This window comes from Podarcis erhardii (genome assembly GCF_964252035.2).
Source record: "Podarcis erhardii genome assembly, chromosome: 7".
In the NCBI taxonomy this organism is placed as follows: Eukaryota; Metazoa; Chordata; class Lepidosauria; order Squamata; family Lacertidae; genus Podarcis; species Podarcis erhardii.
This window is the reverse complement of record NC_138511.1, coordinates 89,104,911-89,125,044: the sequence shown is the minus strand read 5'-3', so window position 1 is coordinate 89,125,044 and position 20,134 is coordinate 89,104,911. Positions and strand designations below refer to the sequence as shown.

The following is a 20,134-nucleotide window of genomic DNA, read 5'->3' as shown; positions in this document are numbered from 1 at the left end:
TGAGTATCTTCGTCTTGCGGTTTTTTCGTCTTGTGAAGCAAGCCCATTAGCAGTTTAGCGCTATTAGCGGCTTAGCGGATCAGCTGATAAGCCGCTTAGCGGATCAGCTGATAAGCGGCTTAGTGGCTTAGAAAGGGGGGGAGAGGAAAAAAACCCCGCAAGCCCATAGGAAATTCGTTTTGCGAAGCACCTCCAAAATGGAAAACCCTTTCGTCTAGCGGGTTTTCCGTCTTGCGAGGCATTCGTCTTGCGGGGCACCACTGTAATGTAGGCTTCTTTCCAAGTCTCTGGTATTTCTCTGTTTGATAGAATGTTATTCATAACTTCTTTCAAAGGCACAAGTAGGATGTCCCTTAATTCTTTGTAATATCTTGCACTAAGTCCATCTGGTCCCGGCATCTTTCCAATTTTTATATCTTTTATTGCGTTTCTAATCTCCTCAAATTCAATCTTCTCATTTAGGTTATCTCTTTCTTTTGTCGGAATCTTCTGCACCCCTTTCTCTATTAAGTATTCCTCTATTTTTTTTATGTTGACCTTATCTTTCCTCTTGTATAAATGTCAATAAAAGTCCACAAATCCTTTTCTTATACCTTTCGGATCATCAATCTCTTTGTCTTCCACGATTATTCTATGTATGGTATTTTGTTCTTTCCTTTTTTTTATCTGCCCAGCAAGCAATTTTCCCGATTTGTTTGCAAATTCGAAATTCCTTTGTCTCATTCTTTTGATATTACATTCCACTTCTTTATTAATTATCATTGCAAATTGTGCTTGTAGTGCTTTGATGTTGAGCCAAGTTCTAATTTTTATAGTTTTATTGTATGGTTATTTATGTTTTGTTGCTGTAATCTGCTTTGAAGATTTTAATGGTGTAATGGTATATAAATATTTTCATAAATAAATTAGATATTCCCAAAGTAAAGGAAGGATTGAACTCTGATTAATAAGAATACACACAGAGGCTTGAACCAGCAAGTCTCTGGGAAGGGTGCGTATAATAATCTCTGCGTCTCTCCACTCCTCGGCCCAGGTCGTTTTATTCACAAAAGAACTTTTTACAGAGTGTTCGTAAGAACCAATCAGATTTCTTCTGAGCATTTCAACAAACCCCATGTGGGGACAAAGTTAGATCAAAAGAAATTCTTTTAACTACAAAGACTACTACTCTGAGCATGCATACATAATCTGAGAGTAAATAAAAGAGGACTAGAGAAACTCCGGAGATCATAAACAGGAGTAAACAGGAGAGGAAGGAAGGATGGCAAGGAAGACAGTGATCATTATTACCTTCCTGTGAAACGATTTCCAAGCCCTAAGATCAACATGCTGAGATTAACATATCAGAAAAGCTATGCCAAAGAAGCTTGCCCAATATCTTTATGGCCCAGGACTCCTGTCTGGCAAAGCAACTGGGCTGTGTACGCGACTTGACAAGCAAGAAAAATGGGCTGTAGAGGAAATGGCCAGACATGCAGAGGCTTGTGGGATTTGATCAGAAATTATTGTCAATGTATCAAACCCAGTCAACACAATGTATTCATTGTGGACACAATGGCTTGATGCATATTTTATAATTCCTCATAGTAATCCCACCTGGATATTTGGACTCCTACAAATAAATCTTACTGCTAGTTCCAGAATTGTTTAACTTCTGTGGGATTCACTTGACTTTCTTGCCAATGGCTACATTAGTTGTTTTTCTTCAAATGCAGTTTTGCAGCCCAGGCCTATGCACACAGAATCATAGAATTGTAGGGACTCTTAAGGGCATCTAGGCCAACCCCCTGCAATGCAGAAATCTTTTGCCATTAAATCCCTGCTGGGAGATCCAGCTGTTGTATGTTGTGCTTTAGTTAGCAGGCCACATTTTTGATACCCCTGTGTTGTTCCTTGTATTAGTGAAGAAAGCTGGAAACTGCAAGCCGAAAACAAATGTTTATTTAGCTGTAACATAGAATACGTTAACCATGAGCAACCTTCCTCAGATTCTGGCTGCTTCCCTCTCTACTCCAGCCAGGCCTCTCTCCAATCCTTGTTCCTTCCAGCCCCTCCACTCAAAGGAGGCTTTTAGTCTTGCAATCACCCTCAAAAAATAAAATTTCATAACAACTTTGGATGCAATAAGCAATTATCAGGAGAGTCCAAAGGCGGACAACGTGACATTTGACTAGAAACCACAAGATTAAAAAGTTTAAAGTTGATTGGCATGGAAATTGTTTACCCACATCACGAAGAATTTGAACACAAACTCTCGTGCTCCTGGAACAAATATTCACAATCCTGATAACCAGGAAATAGATGATTAACTTTTGGCATAGGTTTATTGGGATTAAAGCTCTCAACAGGTTGGCCTTGTGCAGTTACATAATGCAGAAGGTGGGGCCAAATCCAGTCTTGATTCAGTATCTAGAACCCTGTCAAAACGGGACAGTTGTCTGCACTGGGACAGACTGGTAGTGACCTCCATCATGGACCTGGCCAGCATTGTAACTCTCCTTCTTGTCATCTGCCTGACTTGGCTCCTCATTTCGGCAGCAGTGAGGAGCGTATCGAGCCATGGGAAGCTGCCCCCCGGACCCATGCCGCTCCCTGTGATTGGAAATTTCCTGCAGATCAAGTCATCAGAAACTTTGAAATCCCTCCTCAGGGTGAGTTGATGGCCTCTGGGAACCAGGGGCAGAAGGAGCAGTCAGTTTTGGTTCTCTGCTTCTCAGTTTTCCAACCTTAAATTCAGTTCTCAGTATTTCTGGAGAAATTTGCAAACTATTTTTTTTTAAAAAAAAGAAATCTTCATGGAAGACTGGAAGAAATTTAAAGACTATTTGAATAAGTATTGTAATATTAAAGATACGTAACCACTTGAAAGAAACAATTAGGCCTAGGATTAAAATGGAATCAAATTTATAAATAAGAAAATGTACGAAAGGGAAAGCTATGTCATATGATTAGGACTGTGATATGGTCTTTTGAAACTCTGATATTGGAAACTGCTACATATAATTACTAAGAAATTCGGATGGAAGAGATTTGAGGAAATCAAATACTATGTTTATGAAGATGGATGGTACTTAATTTTAATTAAGTGGTAATATGTTGTATGTATCTTTTTTCTCTTTCTCTCCTATTTTTTGTTTGCTTTTATTATTGTTAATCTTTTCTTTCTTTACTATGTTTATCTACTGAAAATAATAAATATTATTTGCAGAAAAAAAGAAATCCTCATGGAAATTTACCAGCGTTTTAGTGCAAATGTCTCCTTATAAACACATTCCCCCTCGCATGCCCTTTTGACTAATGTGCACATTTTTTCAAGTGATTTCCCTGAATATTTTCATTTGCATGCACTCTTTCCTGTGGTGTCTTCATTTGTCATTGTCTGGCTGGAGATCTGCATTGCAGAACCTGGATCCGTGTGCTTCAGTTTGTGCATGGTTTTGGAAAGTGAAAGGTTGGTAGATTAGCCTTCCAATGAAAGCGGAACCAGATTTCTCCCCCGGCCCTTCTAAGAACAGAGCAGCAAGAGCAGCACCCAGGAGTCAAAGGGAAATTCAAATAATTGAGATGCACAGAGGCCTCAGTTTGCCTCCATCTCTCTCCTCTTCCATCTCCACCCTCTCTCTTGCACAGGAATATGCTCAAAATACAGTGCTTCCCCAACTAAGCGTTTCTGTGTCTTCTTTGTGGCTTTCTGGATATTCCTGTCTCTCTGCCTCTCACCAAAACACCTTCCTCCATCTCTCTCCTTGTATCCCTGCCTGCCTGCCTCTAGTTGGGTAGATTAGATGACGGTTGCCCTGTCCGTCCAAAAGCTTTTATAAAGAGAGACACCTTTGATGAAACCTGCCTCCCCTTCTTTTCATACACAAGGGAAGTAGATAGCAAATTTCTCCCACCCGTTTCCAAACAGATCTGTGGACAGCCTACAATGACCCATTAATGTTTTAAGATGATGTAAAATGACACTATAACCTCAATGCTATGTTTATAATTTTTTCGCAGACTGTATTAATTTTTTTTTTTTTAAAAAAAGGAGAGTTGACACACTTGGTAATCTTTTGCTTCTGTTTTCTTAGGATCCATATGTTCACCCGTTTGCCTGATGTTTGCCTGATGCCAACTTAGTTAAATAACACAAAAAACCCTGTTAGGACTCACCCACTCTTACCTTTGTGCTGCCTTTTCTTGGCACAGGTCTGTTTTTGAAAGCTCCCTGTTTGAACACTTTCCCTATTTTGCCCTGGTGCTTTCCCCATGAAAGCCTGCTCTTTACTACGGAATCGAGCAAACTGCTATCCTCAAAAGAACCCAAATTGCTGTTTGTTCCGATTCAGCGTTAAAGAGCAGGTTTTCCTGGGGAAAGTGGAGGTGCCAAAAGAGCGTTACTGCGAGTAGAAGTAACACTAGTAAAACCACTTGCCTACCTTTGCAAGGTTGTTGTGAGGACCAAATGTTGAGGTGCGCTTTCAGCACTCAGCAAGCTAAGCATGATTCTTGCTAACCGAAAGCATTTTTCTTTTTTTAAAAAACAACTCAACAGCAATCCTACATGTTATCTTTCACAACTCTCCCCTTCTTTTTAAACTTTCCAACCTGTTTTGCATCCTGGTAGGCAGCATTTACCTATACAGCATTTAACTATATTTTTTTTTTAAATAAATATTTATTAAGATTTTAAAATATAAATGCACACATAATAAACAATCTTATTTCTGTCATAACAATTTCATCACTTCTTTGGACTCCCTCACGTCTCCCGCTCCCATTTGCATTGTTAAAAATTTTTCCACACAAATTATCAACTTGTTTTCAATCTCATGTCCATTCATTCAAATATAATCTAGCACTTCTTCCCAAAAAATTTTATATTTTCTTTAGTCTCACTTATCATCAAATTTAGATCTAATTTAGTGGTAAGCAGTTTTTTACAATCCAGCATCCTTCTTAAGATTCAACCAAATTACAATGTTTTTGTAAGTACATTTTGAATTTCTCCCAGTCTTCCTCCATCTTCTCTTCTCCCAGGTCACGGATTCTGCCGGTCATCTCGGCCAGTTGCATATAGTCCATCAGCTGCATCTGCCACTCTTCCAGTGTGGGTAGATCTTGAGTTTTCCAGTTTTTTGCGATAAGAATCCTTGCTGCCGTTGTTGCATACATGAAAAATGTTCGATCCTTCTTTAACACCTTCTGGCCGACAATACCCAGGAGGAAGGCCTCTGGTTTCTTTGTAAAGGTATACTTAAATACCTTTTTCAGTTCATTATATATCATTTCCCAGAAGACCTTCACCCTAGGGCATGTCCACCAGAGGTGAAAGAATGTTCCTTCATTTTCTTTACATTTCCAACATTTATTATCAGACGAATGGTATATTTTAGCAAGTTTAACTGGGGTCATGTACCATCTATATATCATTTTCATAACATTTTCCTTCAGAGCATTACATGCGGTGAAGTTCAGCCCAGTGGTCCACAACCTTTCCCAGTCCTCAAACATAATGTTATGCCCAATGTCCTGTGCCCATTTTATCATAGCCGATTTAACCATTTCGTCTTGTGTATTCCATTTTAACAGCAAGTTATACATTCTAGATAGAACCTTAGTCTTTGGTTCTAACAATTCAGTTTCTAATTTCGATTTCTCCACCTGGAACCTAACTTTTTATCATTTTTAAAAACTTCTTTAATCTGAGCATAATGTAACCAGTCTCGCACCTTATCCTTCATTTTCTCCAAACTCTGCAATTTCCAATTGTCTCCATCTTTTTCTAATATTTCCCAATATTTTGGCCATTTGGCCTCCATATTGGGTCTTTTTAGGGCCTTAGCCTCCAGAGGTTACAGCATTTAACTATAAGGTCCGTATAGTTAAAGCTATGGTTTTCGCAGTCGTGATATATGGAAGTGAGAGCTGGACCATAAAGAAGGCTGATTGCCGAAGAATGGATGCTTTTGAATTCTGGTGCTGGAGGAGACTCTTGAGAGTCCCATGGACTGCAAGAAGATCAAACCTCTCCATTCTGAAGGAAATCAGCCCTGAGTGCTCACTGGAAGGACAGATCCTGAAGCTGAGGCTCCAAGACTTTGGCCACCTCATGAGAAGAGAAGACTCCCTGGAAAAGACCCTGATGTTGGGAAAGATGGAGGGCACAAGGAGAAGGGGATGACAGAGGACGAGATGGTGGGACAGTGTTCTTGAAGCTACCAGCATGAGTTTGACTAAACTGCGGGAGGCAGTAGAAGACAGGAGTGCCTGGCGTGCTCTGGTCCAGGGGGTCATGAAGAGTCGGACACGACTAAACGACTAAAAAACAACAGGCAGCATTTTGGAGACTCTAAATTTGGATAGAATCCTAGAATTGTAAAGTTGGAAGGGGGACCACCAGGGACATCCACTCCAACCCCTGGCAATGCAGGGATCTTTTGCCCAACATGGGACTCGAAACCATGTGTGACAAAAAGCTTGGGTTTTACTAGATCAATAAGGTTGGATCAATAAGCGTTTCTTTCTTTCCCTGCCAGCAAATGGTTAATGAACGGCAGCCTCCGATTGGCCGTGGTTCCAGGAGGGAGTGTTTAAAAGGAGAGGATTTGAAGAGAGACAGGAGAGTTGAGAGGGTTGGTTGAGGTGGGTTGGAATTGAGGTTGGGAGATAGAGTAGGAGATGGGTTGAGCTTGGCTTTAACCATTTGCCTTTGAGAAAGAACTGCGCATTACAGTGGAAATTGTTAAGCAACACACACACACACACACCCCTCAACACTCAGCTATGTTTCCCCTGGTGATGAAATACTGGTGTGTCAACATAGTGAGGCTTTTTGTTCAGGTGTTGTTGGCATCATATTTCATAAATGTCTCCATTTATTTAAATATTTGTACTCTTACTTTTTTGTTCAATAGCAAGATCCTCACGGCAGCTCGTTGGAGGCCTTGTGGTTTATTTTCCCCTGCAAATAGAAATGGATCAGGCAGTGGGGAGGATTTTGTCCCCCCCCCCCAGTGATATTTATTGAATTTTCCACTTTTATCATATTAACATTTTGTTACATAATTCTACAGCTTACTACATTATAAGAGCATCAACCTCCTTCTCTCCCTTTTTCTGACATCCACACATCTTTCTATATTCTTCGCATTTCTATAATCACTTATTTACCTTCGATCTTATTACAGTATTTCACCTTGTTATCGGTAACTCAGTTCCTTATATTTACATTACCAAACATTTCAATTCAGGCCTACAAAGGTTTTCAAATGTTTACAATTTTCTTTCATGTAAAATATAAACTTGTTCCAGTCCTTTTGAAACAGTTCGTCACGCTGTGAGGAGGATTTTGAGCAGCAAAATGGTCCACGAAGAAAGGATTAAGTGTCTGGGAATGCCAGTCTAACCCTAACCCTAACCCTGCCAAACCCTAGTTCAAATAATCCAATCAGCGGCTTGGGTGGAGGTAGGGCTGGCTGAGTGGACCACGAGTGAGCAGGCTTCACTCCAGTCCGCTTGAGGTGAATATTGTTAGGATTTTTATCCATCCTTGCTGCTCCAGTAGTAGCACTATGTTTTGTAGATCACGTGAGTGTCTGAGAGTGTGTGAGACAGGAAGTCTCAGTACTGTTGGAGTACTGTTGGAAGTTAGTTTCACTTCTGTTTGTGATGCTGTTTCTGTGTTGTTGTTATTTAGTCATGTCCGCCTCTTCGTGACCCCCTGGACCAGAGCACGCCAGGCACTCCTGTCTTCCACTGCCTCCCGCAGTTGGGTCAAACTCATGCTGGTAGCTCCAAGAACACTGTCCCACCATCTCATCCTCTGTCCTCCCCTTCTCCTTCTGCCCTCCATCTTTCCCAACATCAGGGTCTTTTCCAGGGAGTCTTCTCTTCTGTTTCTGTACTGGTGCTCAAAGAGCACAGACATGCTGATGGATTCTGTGTATATACATGACTGTAAATAAAGTAGTTGTAGAACTACGATTGACTCTTTCTTCTGCTATGAGATGCCAGAAGACAAGTGTGCTCCTCTCAGGAGGAAGGCGTGGCTTATCACCGGTCTCTCTGGACTGAGGGAGGTTTACGGCCAGGGAGGACCACCGGAGAGATACCCCTGAGTCTTGGGAAGTTGGTGGCCTTCCCGGGTGTGTTTCCAACAAATATAAGGGGGGCGGAGCCAATAGTAAGCGTGCAGTCGGCTCCAGAGCTTCACCCACCCAAACCCTCCATTTGTCTAATGCTTCATTGCAGGTTAACCATTTTCCTTCCAGATCAGCGGGCATTGCTATGGTCATATGCTGGTTGCTGTTAAAGGACTGGGAAGGAATTTTTCCAGCATTGGCAGGTTTCGCCTTCCCCGTAGCAATTGTCACAACTTTGGCGGTTTTATGCCTTGGGCAGAATCCTTTAGTCTATCTTCCCTAAATGGGTGTGTGTGTGTGTGTGTGTGTGTGAAGTGGTGACTCAACCCACCACATGGCGGCAATTCCAGGGTTCCCCGTTAAAGGCTTTTTTTTGAAAACGGAGTCACTGGACATACGCTGAAAGGTTGTCAGTGAACTCCCCTGCGTTGTGCGGAAAAGGGGCTGGCTGGCTGGCTGGCTGCACAAACAGACGTCTTGTGTTGTGCACTCCCTGGATCTCATTAACCCCGATGTGCTTCAGTCCACTGACCAGGGGGCTGGGAGGGATACCCACCTGAGCTAAGGTTTTCCAACATCTGAAAGGGTTGATAAAGTTGTGGCCAATTTTAATCCCATAACACGTTGTCATGAGTTATTCATTCCTTCTGGTGGTCTCTTGGGAGTCGGGGGTCTCCTCCTGGGCATGCAATTGTGAGTTGGAATATCCTTTCTTGCAGTCTGAATCAATCAGTCCAAACCCTAGCCCTCCAAGAGCAGCATAAACAAGCTTGTTGCATCTTCCATGTGATAGCTGTGTCTGAAGAAAGCTATCATCTCATCTCCTGCTGCTCTTTTCTCCAGGCTAAACATGCCCCTCAACCATTCCTCATAAATAAGGCTTGTCTTCCAGGCTCTTGATCATCTTAGTTGCCCTCCTCTGCACGCCTTCCGGCTTGTCAAGATCCTTCTTCAACTGTGGTGCCCCAAGCTGGACATAGGACTCCAGGTGGGCTCTGAACAAGGTGGAATAAAGCAGTACTATGACCTCCCTCCATCTGGACACTAAACAGCCAGGGAGGACCACCGGAGAGATACCCCTGAGTCTTGGGTAGTTGGTGGCCTTCCCGGGCGTGTTTCCAACAAATATAAGGGGGGTGGAGCCAATAGTAAGCATGCAGTCGGCTACGGAGCTTAACCCACCAAATAACTATGAGTTCCCTTGATCTGGAGGCTAAACTTCTGTGGATGAAGCCTAGAATTGCATTTTCAGCCTAGAGTTACGTTTTAGAGCCTTCTGGGTCAGAGCCGTTTCAAAAGACAACATTAAAACCATTTCTGTCCACACTCCACAAGAGGGTTTAGTCAGAAATGACACTTAACCTCGCAGAACTGTCCCACGAGCATCTTGACACTTGCAGAGCCGGTCTGTGTGAGACGTACCAGTCTCAAAATTTTATCAAAACAGGAATGGAAACTTGCTTTCATGCATTTTGTCCCCTTGCTTGATAAAGTGCATTTTGGTGGCAGGTAGAGGCCTCTGAGCATGTGCCGAAAGCCTCCTGCCTGGCATCTCTCTCCTTCCCACAAAATAAGAGTCTGAGGGAATTCAGTGAACAGATTTGAACACAGAGATGAATGTTCAAACCGCCCTGTTGGATCAGACCAAGGCCCAGCCTGTTTCCAGCATTTATGCTGTCGGCTTTTGTAAGAGTGCCAATGAATTGTAAGAAAAAGAAAGAGTGGATTAAAGATTGTTCTGTTTTTTAAATTTTAAAAAGTAGCCTTTGGCCTTTCTCCTATGCAGCTGCGCGACAAATACGGCCCAGTGTTCACCGTCTACTTTGGAAATCGCCCGATTGTGGTCCTCTGTGGACATGAAGCTGTGAAGGAGGCCCTGATAGACAAGGCAGAAGAATTTAGCGGAAGGAAAACCAACCCCACGCTGCAAAGGACCTTTGATGGTTATGGTGAGGAGGAGGAACCCAGGGTGGTCCGACTTGCAACACAGGAGTCTTGTGTCTGCTGTTTCCTGGCTGCTATTCAATCCCTCTCCCCTTTCTCCTCCCTATACCTGCAGGGGTGGTATTTTCTGAGGGAGAGCGCTGGAAGCAGCTGCGACGCTTCTCCCTCACCGTCTTGAGGAATTTTGGCATGGGGAAAAAAACAATTGAGGATCGGATCCGAGAGGAAGCTCAGTTCCTGCTGGAGGAATTTCATAAGACCAACCGTGAGTAGGCCAAGTGAAAGGCAGGGAAGAGGAGGTCAGCCCCACCAGGCTGGGCAGAAACACGAGCTCCGAAGCCCAGAAAGGCTGGGGAAGGGAAGTCTTTTTGTCCCAAAGGCAATGACAATTTCTGGGCTCAAGAAAGATAATAGGCAGGGAGGAAAGAGCAAATACATTGCCCCCCAAATAACGGATAAGGAGAGATAAAGGGGGACGCGGGTGGCGCTGTGGGTTAAACCACAGAGCCTAGGACTTGCCAATCAGAAGGTCGGCAGTTCAAATCCCCGCGACAGGGTGAGCTCCCATTGCTCGGTCCCTGCTCCTGCCAACCTAGCAGTTCAAAATCAAATCAAAGTGCAGGTAGCTAAATAGGTACCGCTCCGGCGTAAGGTAAGCGTAAGGTAAACAGCATTTCTGTGAGCTGCTCTGGTTCTCCAGAAGCAGCTTAGTCATGCTGGCCGGAAGCTGTACGCCAGCTCCCTCGGCCAATACAGCGAGATGAGCACCACAACCCCAGAGTCGGCCACGACTGGACCTAATTGTCAGGGGTCCGAGCAACAGGAGCTCACCCCGTCACGGGGACTCGAACCGCTGACCTTCAGATCGGCAAGTCCTAGGCTCTGTGGTTTAACCGACAGCGCCACCCACGTCCCTAACATACATAAAACTATTAACAAATAAAAGTAGAGTTCGGAATAGTCCTCTGTGGCAAATATGTAATGAAACATGGTTGGGAGGCTCAGAGCCAAAGCACAAATTGTTTAAAAGGCCTGGGTGAGTAAAAAGGCGTTCACCAGATGCAGCAAAAGAGAGGCCATAATGATAGCAGTGAGTGAGCTCTCTGGGAAGGCTGCTCCATAGCCAGAGAAGGTCTTCATTCTAGTAGCCTGGTCAGCAATAGGTATCTTAAGTTCTGGGTAGGGACTGCAGATGATCTTTTGAGAAGAGTTTGGGAGAGGACTTTGCAGGTGTTTCACAGTTCCTCACACTTCCCAAAGTATCTTGGCCCCTTCAGCACAATGCGTCTTCCTTCTTTTCCTCTGCCCTGGCATTGCAGAGAAGCCTTTCGACCCCACCTTCACCCTCAGCCGCGCCGTCTCCAATGTTATCTGCTCCATCGTCTTTGGCGACCGCTTTGACTACAAAGACAAGGATTTCCAGTCCCTGATGCAGATGATGAATGACAGCTTCCGGGAGATGAGCACCGCCTGGTCTCAGGTACCCAGTCTCAAAGCAGACAGAGCATGAATCCATTTCCCAATCAGACACCCTCCTGATATTGTTGGAATGGAGCTCCCATCATCTTAATCATCCCTGAGCATTGGCCTTGCGGGCTGTGCTCTGTGCCTGATGGGATTTGGAGTCTAAGCTCATGTGGAGAGCAGAAGGGCACCAGGCTGGACAAGGGTCTGAAAGCCAGCCGTAGTTTATAACAGCTACTTAACATCTAGTGGGGCCTCCTTGGCTTGCAAGGATGTTCTCCTGACCCTCAGGAGGCATTCCTGGTCAGCTGCCGGTGCCTTTTCTTTCTTCTTGCAGTTCTATGACATGTATGCCAGCATTCTGAAGTACTTTCCAGGGCCACACACCAAGATCTATGACCTTCTGGAAGACATGAGAGCCTACATTGCCAAGAGAGTGAAGAAGAACAAGGAGACCCTTGACCTCAATGCCCCTCGTGACTTCATTGACTGCTTCCTCATCCAGATGGAAAAGGTACCCTGTTGGCCTATGACATGAGGTGGGATTTCCACAGGGAGCTGTAGGGTTCACACAAGGCTCACTAAGTCGCACATCACTTACAAAGAGATGCGCTCTCTGGACTGCCACAGGGGCTCTGCAGATTCTGCTGCTTGCTAACACACCTTGCTGATAATACACTCTGCAAATGCTTCATGATCAGGTGTGCCACCGTTTCAGTCACTGGTGAACCTAGAGTGTGCAGGTGATGGTTACAGGTGAAGAGAGGTATTGGCTTAGGCATTGGTCCTAACCGACTATATCTGACTTCAGCCCGTCCGCTAGAAGTCCAGGAAGGGTTAACCACCAGTTGGGGGAGTCCTTCTGAGGCACATCAACTAGGAACTCTCATGGGGTCACCAATAGGGGGCGTGCCTTAGGCCCTAACCACCTCAGGCTTCGGTCAGGGCCACACCCCCCGGAATCCTTTATCGAACTGCCCTTCAATATGTGGGGCAGGTGATGGCGCTACCTCCCCTCTTCCATCTACAGAACAATACCAATGCCTAACTGCCAATACCAAAAAGGTTGTGACGATTTGCTACAAGGTAGGCGAAAACCAAGTGGCTGGTGCCAATTTGCCAAGTGGAAAAATTCCTACCAGGCCCCTCAACAGCGACCAACCAAGGTCCATAGCAAGGTCAAGGAACAAAAACCTTAAAGGGTGGGAGGGTGGGAAAAGCAGGAACAGTTGACGGGCGGCAAAGAGGGAGATCCCTGGCCGCGTCCTGGTTTAAATAGGGCAGGCCACTCCCCCAGAGCCAGCTGATTTGGCTGGCCAGGAGGTGAAGCAGCTGGGAATCCCCCCAATTGCGTGAGGGCTGGGGCCGTGAAGCCCGCAACTCCACCTCCTCCGAAGGGCAGAAGTGGCTTTCTGCAATGTGTTCCTGACACCGTAATAGTGCATTAATGGTGGGTGTGTTTTGCTCTCCTAATTGTTCTGTAATGCTTCCCCAATGCTACCATGCTGTCCGGAGAGGCTGGAGTGCTACAAAAGCGGTACACAAAAATAAACCAGAATGTTTCTTGTATGAAAAGTTATGGATTGATTTCAGTAAGAAGTTACAGGGTACGCACTGCTTTGAAATGAAGTAGTGTGACCACCCCAAAACTTTTGCAGGTGCAAAGAGTATTGAAAGCTGAATTGTGTACATTGTGAATACACAATAAAAAGGATCTCTAGAGGGACCAAAAGTTGGTTCAACAAAACCTCATACATTTATATAGCTGCTTTGCTTCTCCAATATACATTAGAAAGCCTTCTGGCAGTCCCCTCACTGTGAGAAGTGAAACTACAGGGAACCAGGAGCTCGTCCTACACTCGAGTAGGACCCAGGCAGAGACACATGCCTGACTGGCATGTTCTCTCCCTCCTGGTTGTTTGTTCGGGAGCTTCAAAAGCTTTCTTCAGCCCGAACATCACAGCGACCGATGCCAACAGACACTGGCACACTTAGGGATCCACAGAGTTTGCGCAGCTTGCGTGACAGACCTCAGCAACTCAGCATTTTGGCTAATCTACTTTATTTACATATAAACACACATGGAGCACTCCAACATGGCTCCCTCTCTAGCATCAGACAGCAAAGAGGAAAAGAACAAAGGACAATAGTCCCACTTCACAGAACACAAACATCCTGTCTCCCTCACTTCCCACTCTGTGGAGTCGAACCATCCACCGTCATGGGATAGACAACAATCCCATGACTGCAATCACGGAGCAGGAATTCTAACATACAGAAGACCTTTTCGGTAGTCACACCCACCCCATGGAAAGCCCTCCTGGGAAAGGTCAGAGTTCCACAGCTATATAATTTTTCACAGACATCTGGAGGCAGCCCTAGTATGAGAAGCTTTCAATGGTTGTTGTTGTTTTTCCTGTTTTTTTGTTGGAAGCCACCCAGAGCGGCTGGGGCAACCCAGTCCGATGATTGGGGCATAAGAAATTTATCAGCATTATGATTAATGATCTGATGGGGTGACATGTGTCCAGCTTGCCTAGTTTCTCTTCACCCCCACCAGACAAGTGACGTCCTTCTTCCATAAAAGGACTATACCAGAGACAGCAGCCCTGGAACCAACTCCCCCTACGTCTCACCCACATGGGGGAATCCTGGTGACATTGGCTTCCTGTCTGTCTTCAGGAGAAAGGCAAGCCCTCCAGCGAATTCAACACCAAGAACCTAGAACTCACCACACTCAATTTGTTCTTTGCTGGGACGGAGACCGTCAGCTCCACCCTGAGATACGGGTTTCTGTTTCTGATGAAATACCCCGAAGTGCAAGGTAAGGAAGGGAACCAGCACACTGCCGCCATGCTGATTAAAGCCCAACCTAGCCTGCTGGGGGCTGGGGAGCGAGTAAGTAAGGGGGAGATACCACAGAGGTGTGTAAAGTTAGGCTTGGTGTGGAGAAAGTGGGTAGGAACAGTTCTAACCCAACAGAGCCATCCAGTGAAGCTGAATGTTGGGAGATAACACAGTGATGAACTATGGAACTCACCGACACAAGATGTTGTGAGGACTAGACCAACCCATGATGAATAAGACGGAGCACGTTACTTCTGGGTTTCACCGCTTGCGCACGCGCAGATGCTCAAAATGACGTCACGCGCATGCGCAGCAGCGGCAAAACACGGCCCACACATGCGCAGATGCGCCGTCGCATCTCCGAACGGGGCTCCGGAACGGATTCCGTTCGCATCCAGAGGTACCACTGTAAACGGATAGCTCAGGCAGTGGACTATGAGACTCGGGTCATGGATTCAAGCCCCATGTTGGGCCAAAGATTCTTGCATTACAGCGGGTTGGGCTAGATGACCCTTGTGGTCCCTTCCGACTCTGATTTTCTGACCCTTCTCTGATCTAAATTCATTGGACAGCAAAAATGCACCAGGAGATTGACCAAGTGATTGGCCAGAACCGTGCCCCCAACATTGAAGACCGGAGCCAGATGCCTTATGTGGACGCTGTCATCCACGAAGTGCAGAGGGTCAGTGACCTCATCCCCATGAACGTGGCCCACTCTGTGATGCGCGACACGGAATTCAGAGGCTACATCATCCCTAAGGTATCAGTTGTGGGGCAGAGGGAATTAAAAGTGTCTGGGACACAAGAAAATGGGTGGTTGTTGTTGTTTAAAAGAGATTAGCAACATTCACAGATGTGTGCCTTGCCACCAACATCTGCCCACAACAGTTGGGTCTTCATCCGGCACAGAATCAACCTGTCGGAGGCAGGATGAGGTGATGTTGGCTCCTGTTATTGGCGGGTATTTGGCAAAGGAAAAGGACCGGACGCACTCCAGGAGAGTCTTAAAGATTTGCCAATCCGTTAAGCAGCCTTCACCAAGCTGGTGCCCTCTAGGTGTCTCACATGGCCATGCTGGCTGGGATTGACCAGAGTTGCATTTCAAAACATCTAGAGGGAACCAGGTTGGCAAAAGCTGCAAACATAGCACTTAAAAACAACAACAACACAACAGCCAATCCTCAAAGGATGACCAGGGCCCAGCTGGTATAGTCTCACGCTGCAGCTAGTTTACAGGACGCATGGGGACCATAGCTGTCAACTTACAGATTTGAAAATAACGGATCAGCCGCCAAAATAAGGGGTTTTCAGAGCACAGGTATGTTCAACTTCTGAGCTCCTCCGAGCCAAAGGCAGAAAGCCCAGCCAGCAGCCAAACGAAGCCTCAAGCGGTGGTTCCCACAGCGCAGCAACCTGGCAAAGGGGATGCAGGAATGAAAACCACCGTCACCTCTCTGCTGGGAAGCGCTGAGCAAAGGCAAGTCCCCAGGAAACGTGGCCGATTTGATCAGCACAAGGCATGCAAGCTCCACCCCCCAGTCGTTCTTAGACTCCTTTTTGGGTGAGCAACGCAGCCAAGCAACACAGTTGGAGCTTCCCTCCTCCCTCCTCCCACTGTGGGCATCCGTCTGGGGTCAGGGAGGCATTCCACTTCTTCCACTGTCTCTTTGTCCTGGTCTCGGATTCTGCCTGTCATCTCTGCCAGTCCCATGTAGTCTGTCATCTTCATCTGCCATTCTTCCAGGGTGGGTAGATCTGGTGTCTTCCAATACTTTGCAATAAGAATCCTTGCTGCTGTAGTAGCATACATAAAAAAAGTTCTATCCTTCTTTAACACCACATGGCTAACCATACCCAGGAGAAAGGCCTCTGGTTTCTTCAGGAAGGTATATTTAAATACCTTTTTCATTTCATTATATATCATTTCCCAGAAAGCCTTAAGAAACCCGGGAAATTTATGGGACATCATCAGTAAGGGACAGCAGTGGGACACGGCGCTGGGATAAGGGACTTTTCCGCCAAATAAGGGACAGTTGACAGCTATGATGGGGACACATCTGTCCTCCAACACCTGGCCTCCAGTCCTCACCCTCCAGTCATGCCGCTTGAAGCAGCTGGCTCACTCTGCCTGATGGCAAGACTGGACCTCCTCTTGGCTTAAGCTGAACTACCGCCAGAGGTGGAATGCCTCCCTGACCCCAGACGGATGCCCACAGTGATGCTTCTGTAGAGTGGGGGGACGTGGACCTGTAGATCAACTGACCGTTTGACCAGATTGCATGAGATTTCTGTGGGCCAGCTACCCACATGGTGCCTTCACATTCAGGCAGGGCACTCTGTAGACGTCACAGGGAGGAGTTGGCCGGTGGTCGAATGTGGCTGGCAATCCACCAGTTGAGAGAAGGGCTGGAGAGCTTCTCTCTCTCGACTTTCCCTGAATCTTTGCAATTCTGACCTCAATATTCTCTCCCTCTTTTTCCCAGGGGACAGAAATCTACCCTATGCTCCACACTGTCCTGTTCGACCCCATGAAGTTTAAAAGCCCATTTGCTTTCAACCCAGAGAACTTCCTGGATGAGAATGGGCGCTTCAAGAAGAACGACGCTTTCATGCCATTCTCCTCAGGTAGATGATGATGATGATGATGATGATGATGATAATAGATTTAATATTTATACCCCGCCCATCTGGCTGGGTTTCCCCAGCCACTCTGGGGACAGAACACTAAAATACAATAACCTATTAAACATTAAAAGCTTCCCTAAACAGGGCTGCCTTCAGATGTCTTCTAAAACTCTCGTAGATTTTTTCCTCTTTGACATCTGTTGGGAGGGCGTTCCACAGGGCGGGTGCCACTACCGAGAAGGCCCTCTGCCTGGTTCCCTGTAACTTGGCTTCTCGCAGCAAGGGAACCGCCAGAAGGCCCTCGGCGCTGGACCTCAGTGTCCGGGCATAAAAATGGGGGTGGAGACGCTCCTTCAGGTATACTGGATCGAGGTCTCCTCTTAAACCAGGCTTCCTCAACCTTGGCCCTCCAGATGTTTTGGGACTACAATTCGCATCATCCCTGACTACTGGTTCTGCTAGCTAGGGATCATGGGAGTTGTAGGCCAAAAACATCTGGAGGGCCGAGGTTGAGGAAGCCTGTCTTAAACAAATAAGAACCTTCCCCATCCCCTCCTCCTTCAAGGTGTGAATGTCGGACTTGCGTTCGATCTGGTGACTCTTCCGGAATCGCCCTTATCCGATGTAATTAATGACCTGAGCCTCTGATAAGGCTCCAAGCACATTCCCCATTCCGCAGAGTATCCAGCACAGGGAAGGAGCTGAGATAGCATGAGCTACATGCTAAGAGTTTTATTACTAAGCTACGCAGACAGAAGAGAAATACATCCTCTCTCTGTGAGAGCAGAGAGCAACCAAAGAACTAAGGAACACGAAACCAGTAACGTCACATCCGTCTCCCGTGAGACTTCCAACAGTATGGAATCTCTGGAATGTAAACAGAGTCTTGCGACTCCAAGAACTGCACAGTGGCAACAAAGAGAAACTAACAGTGAACCTGGGTCTCCTACAGAAAACAAACCTTCATTGCACTGTGGCTGTTACTTGGTCGTTGGTAGTGTTTACACATACCCTACTCCCTAACACGCACCATAATAAATAAATGTGCAACGGAATGGGGAGATGTTAATAACAAATATATGGGCAAAAAGTATTGGTTGTAGGTGGGGCTGCCAACTTTGGTCGGTCAAAGTAAGGGACAAGTTTGGGGTTGGGGTGGGGGAGACGATTGGTTCCCTTCCAGCTCTATGATTCTATGAATCTATAAGCCCATTTTACAGACACAGTCTGAAGAAATACTTCCTTTTGCCATCCTAGATCTCTTGTCCCTAAGTTTCACTGGATGACACACACGCTCACACAAAGAGATCTGCCAAAACAACAACAGGGTTTTAGTCCTATAAGAGAGGGAAACTCCCCTCTCTCCATTCACATGGATTTCAGCTGTTCCATTAACACCCCAAGGACGCTGGACTTGCCCTAAACCTGGCCTCTAACCCCAAAGCCCATGTCTACCCTCCCTGCTGATTCCTCTCCCTTTCGCCTTGCAGGGAAACGGGTGTGTCTGGGTGAAACGCTGGCCCGAATGGAGCTCTTCCTTTTTTTCACCACCACCCTGCAGAGATTCCGGCTGAAGCCCCTTGTGGACCCCAAGGACATTGACACAACCCCCCAGGAGTGCGGCTTTGCCACCATCCCGCCCTTCTACAAGCTCTGCATCGTCCCGCGTTGAGTGGAGACCAAATCTTTCCTCCCCTGCCTCTGTGCTCTTGAACAAGCTGGTCTCTCTGGCTGCTCAGGGAGAGGGGAGCGGTCTTCTTCCCTTTCCTGGCCCTCGTCCAAGGGCTTTTGAAACGGGTGGCTTCATGATTTTGTTCTCAAATTAGGCCTCGTTCCCACCTGTGGACTGGGCTTCCTTCGGCTGGGTCTATGCCTCTCTGCGTTTATCATTCTTCTTTCCCCATTGCTGCCCTTCCCATCCTCTCCTCTGCTGAGCCCAAAGAACTTTGGTGCCTCTTGAATTTCCATCTCCTTGCAACGTGTCTTTAAGCTTTGACCTTACGCCTGAAAAGAAAAGAAAAACTTGCCGCATTTGCTTCTGGACTTGTTGGTTGTTATATGCTGGCAGGTCCCAAGAATCGACATAGTAGACCCCCAACCATGGCTCTTGCCCTGTTGTTGTGGACTTTCAAATAAAACATGATGGAAAGTGGGCGTAAAGCCAGGTGTCCCTGTTATGTGGCGTTCACACGAGACAAGCAAAGGAAATACCACATTTTTCACTCTATTAGACGCACTGGATCATAGGACACACCTACCGTATTTTTTGCTCTATAGGATGCACTGGACCATACGACGCACCTTGTTTTAGAGGGGGAGAACAAGGGAGGGGGGAAATCTCTCCCTCTGCTCAGCACCCCATCAGCGAAGCGGCAGGAGAAACGGAGCCCCTTCCATTTCTCCTCCTGCTTGGCTGAAGGGGCGCTGCGCAGCTCTCCCTCTCTGCTGAAGCCAGGAGAGTCTTGCTCTCCTGGCTTCAGGCGGCTATCCCTGAAGCCTGGAGAGTGAGAGGGGTCGGTGCACACTGACCCCTCTCGCTCTCCATGCTTCAGCGAAAGCAACGCGAAGCCTCCGGAGTGCGGAGGGAGGGCTCCCTCGGCGCTTCGGAGGCTTCGCCTTGCTATCACTGAAGCCAAGGAACCTGCATTCACTCCGTAGGACGCACACACATTTCCCCTTAATTTTTGGAGGGGGGAAAGTGCATCCTATAGAGCGAAAAATGCGGTAGTTTTTAGGGGAGGAAAACAAGAAATAAGAAAGCAACGCAAAGCATCCTGAGCTAAGAGGGAGCGGAGAGCCAGTGTGGTGTAGTGGTTAAGAGCGGTAGTCTCGTAATCTGGGGAACCAGGTTCGCTTCCCCGCTCCTCCACATGCAGCTGCTGGGTGACCTTGGGCCAGTCACACTTCTCTGAATTCTCTCAGCCCCACTCACCTCACAGAGTGTTTTCACCTCACAGAGGTGTATCTGAAGAAGTGTGCATGCACACGAAAGCTCATACCTATAACTAACTCAGTTGGTCTTTAAGGTGCTACTGGAAGGAATTTTTTTATTTTGTTTTGACCATGGCAGACCAACACGGCTACCTATCTGTAACTGGAACTATGGAAGGCACCACATTGAGCCG

The 20,134-nt window shown here is 46.4% G+C and overlaps 1 protein-coding gene across 1 annotated transcript; it reads left to right on the top strand.

The window, feature by feature from the left end:
* The first annotated feature begins 2,417 nt into the window (after window positions 1-2,417).
* Window positions 2,418-19,169, top strand: LOC309345794 (cytochrome P450 2G1-like). The gene is made up of 9 exons (XM_081869191.1): window positions 2,418-2,651; window positions 9,916-10,078; window positions 10,189-10,338; window positions 11,393-11,553; window positions 11,875-12,051; window positions 14,220-14,361; window positions 14,957-15,144; window positions 16,868-17,009; window positions 18,500-19,169. The coding sequence occupies exons 1-9, from the start codon at window positions 2,472-2,474 to the stop codon at window positions 18,679-18,681; spliced, it is 1,485 nt and encodes a 494-aa protein (XP_081725317.1). The 5' UTR covers window positions 2,418-2,471; the 3' UTR covers window positions 18,682-19,169.
* The last annotated feature ends 965 nt before the right edge of the window (window positions 19,170-20,134 follow it).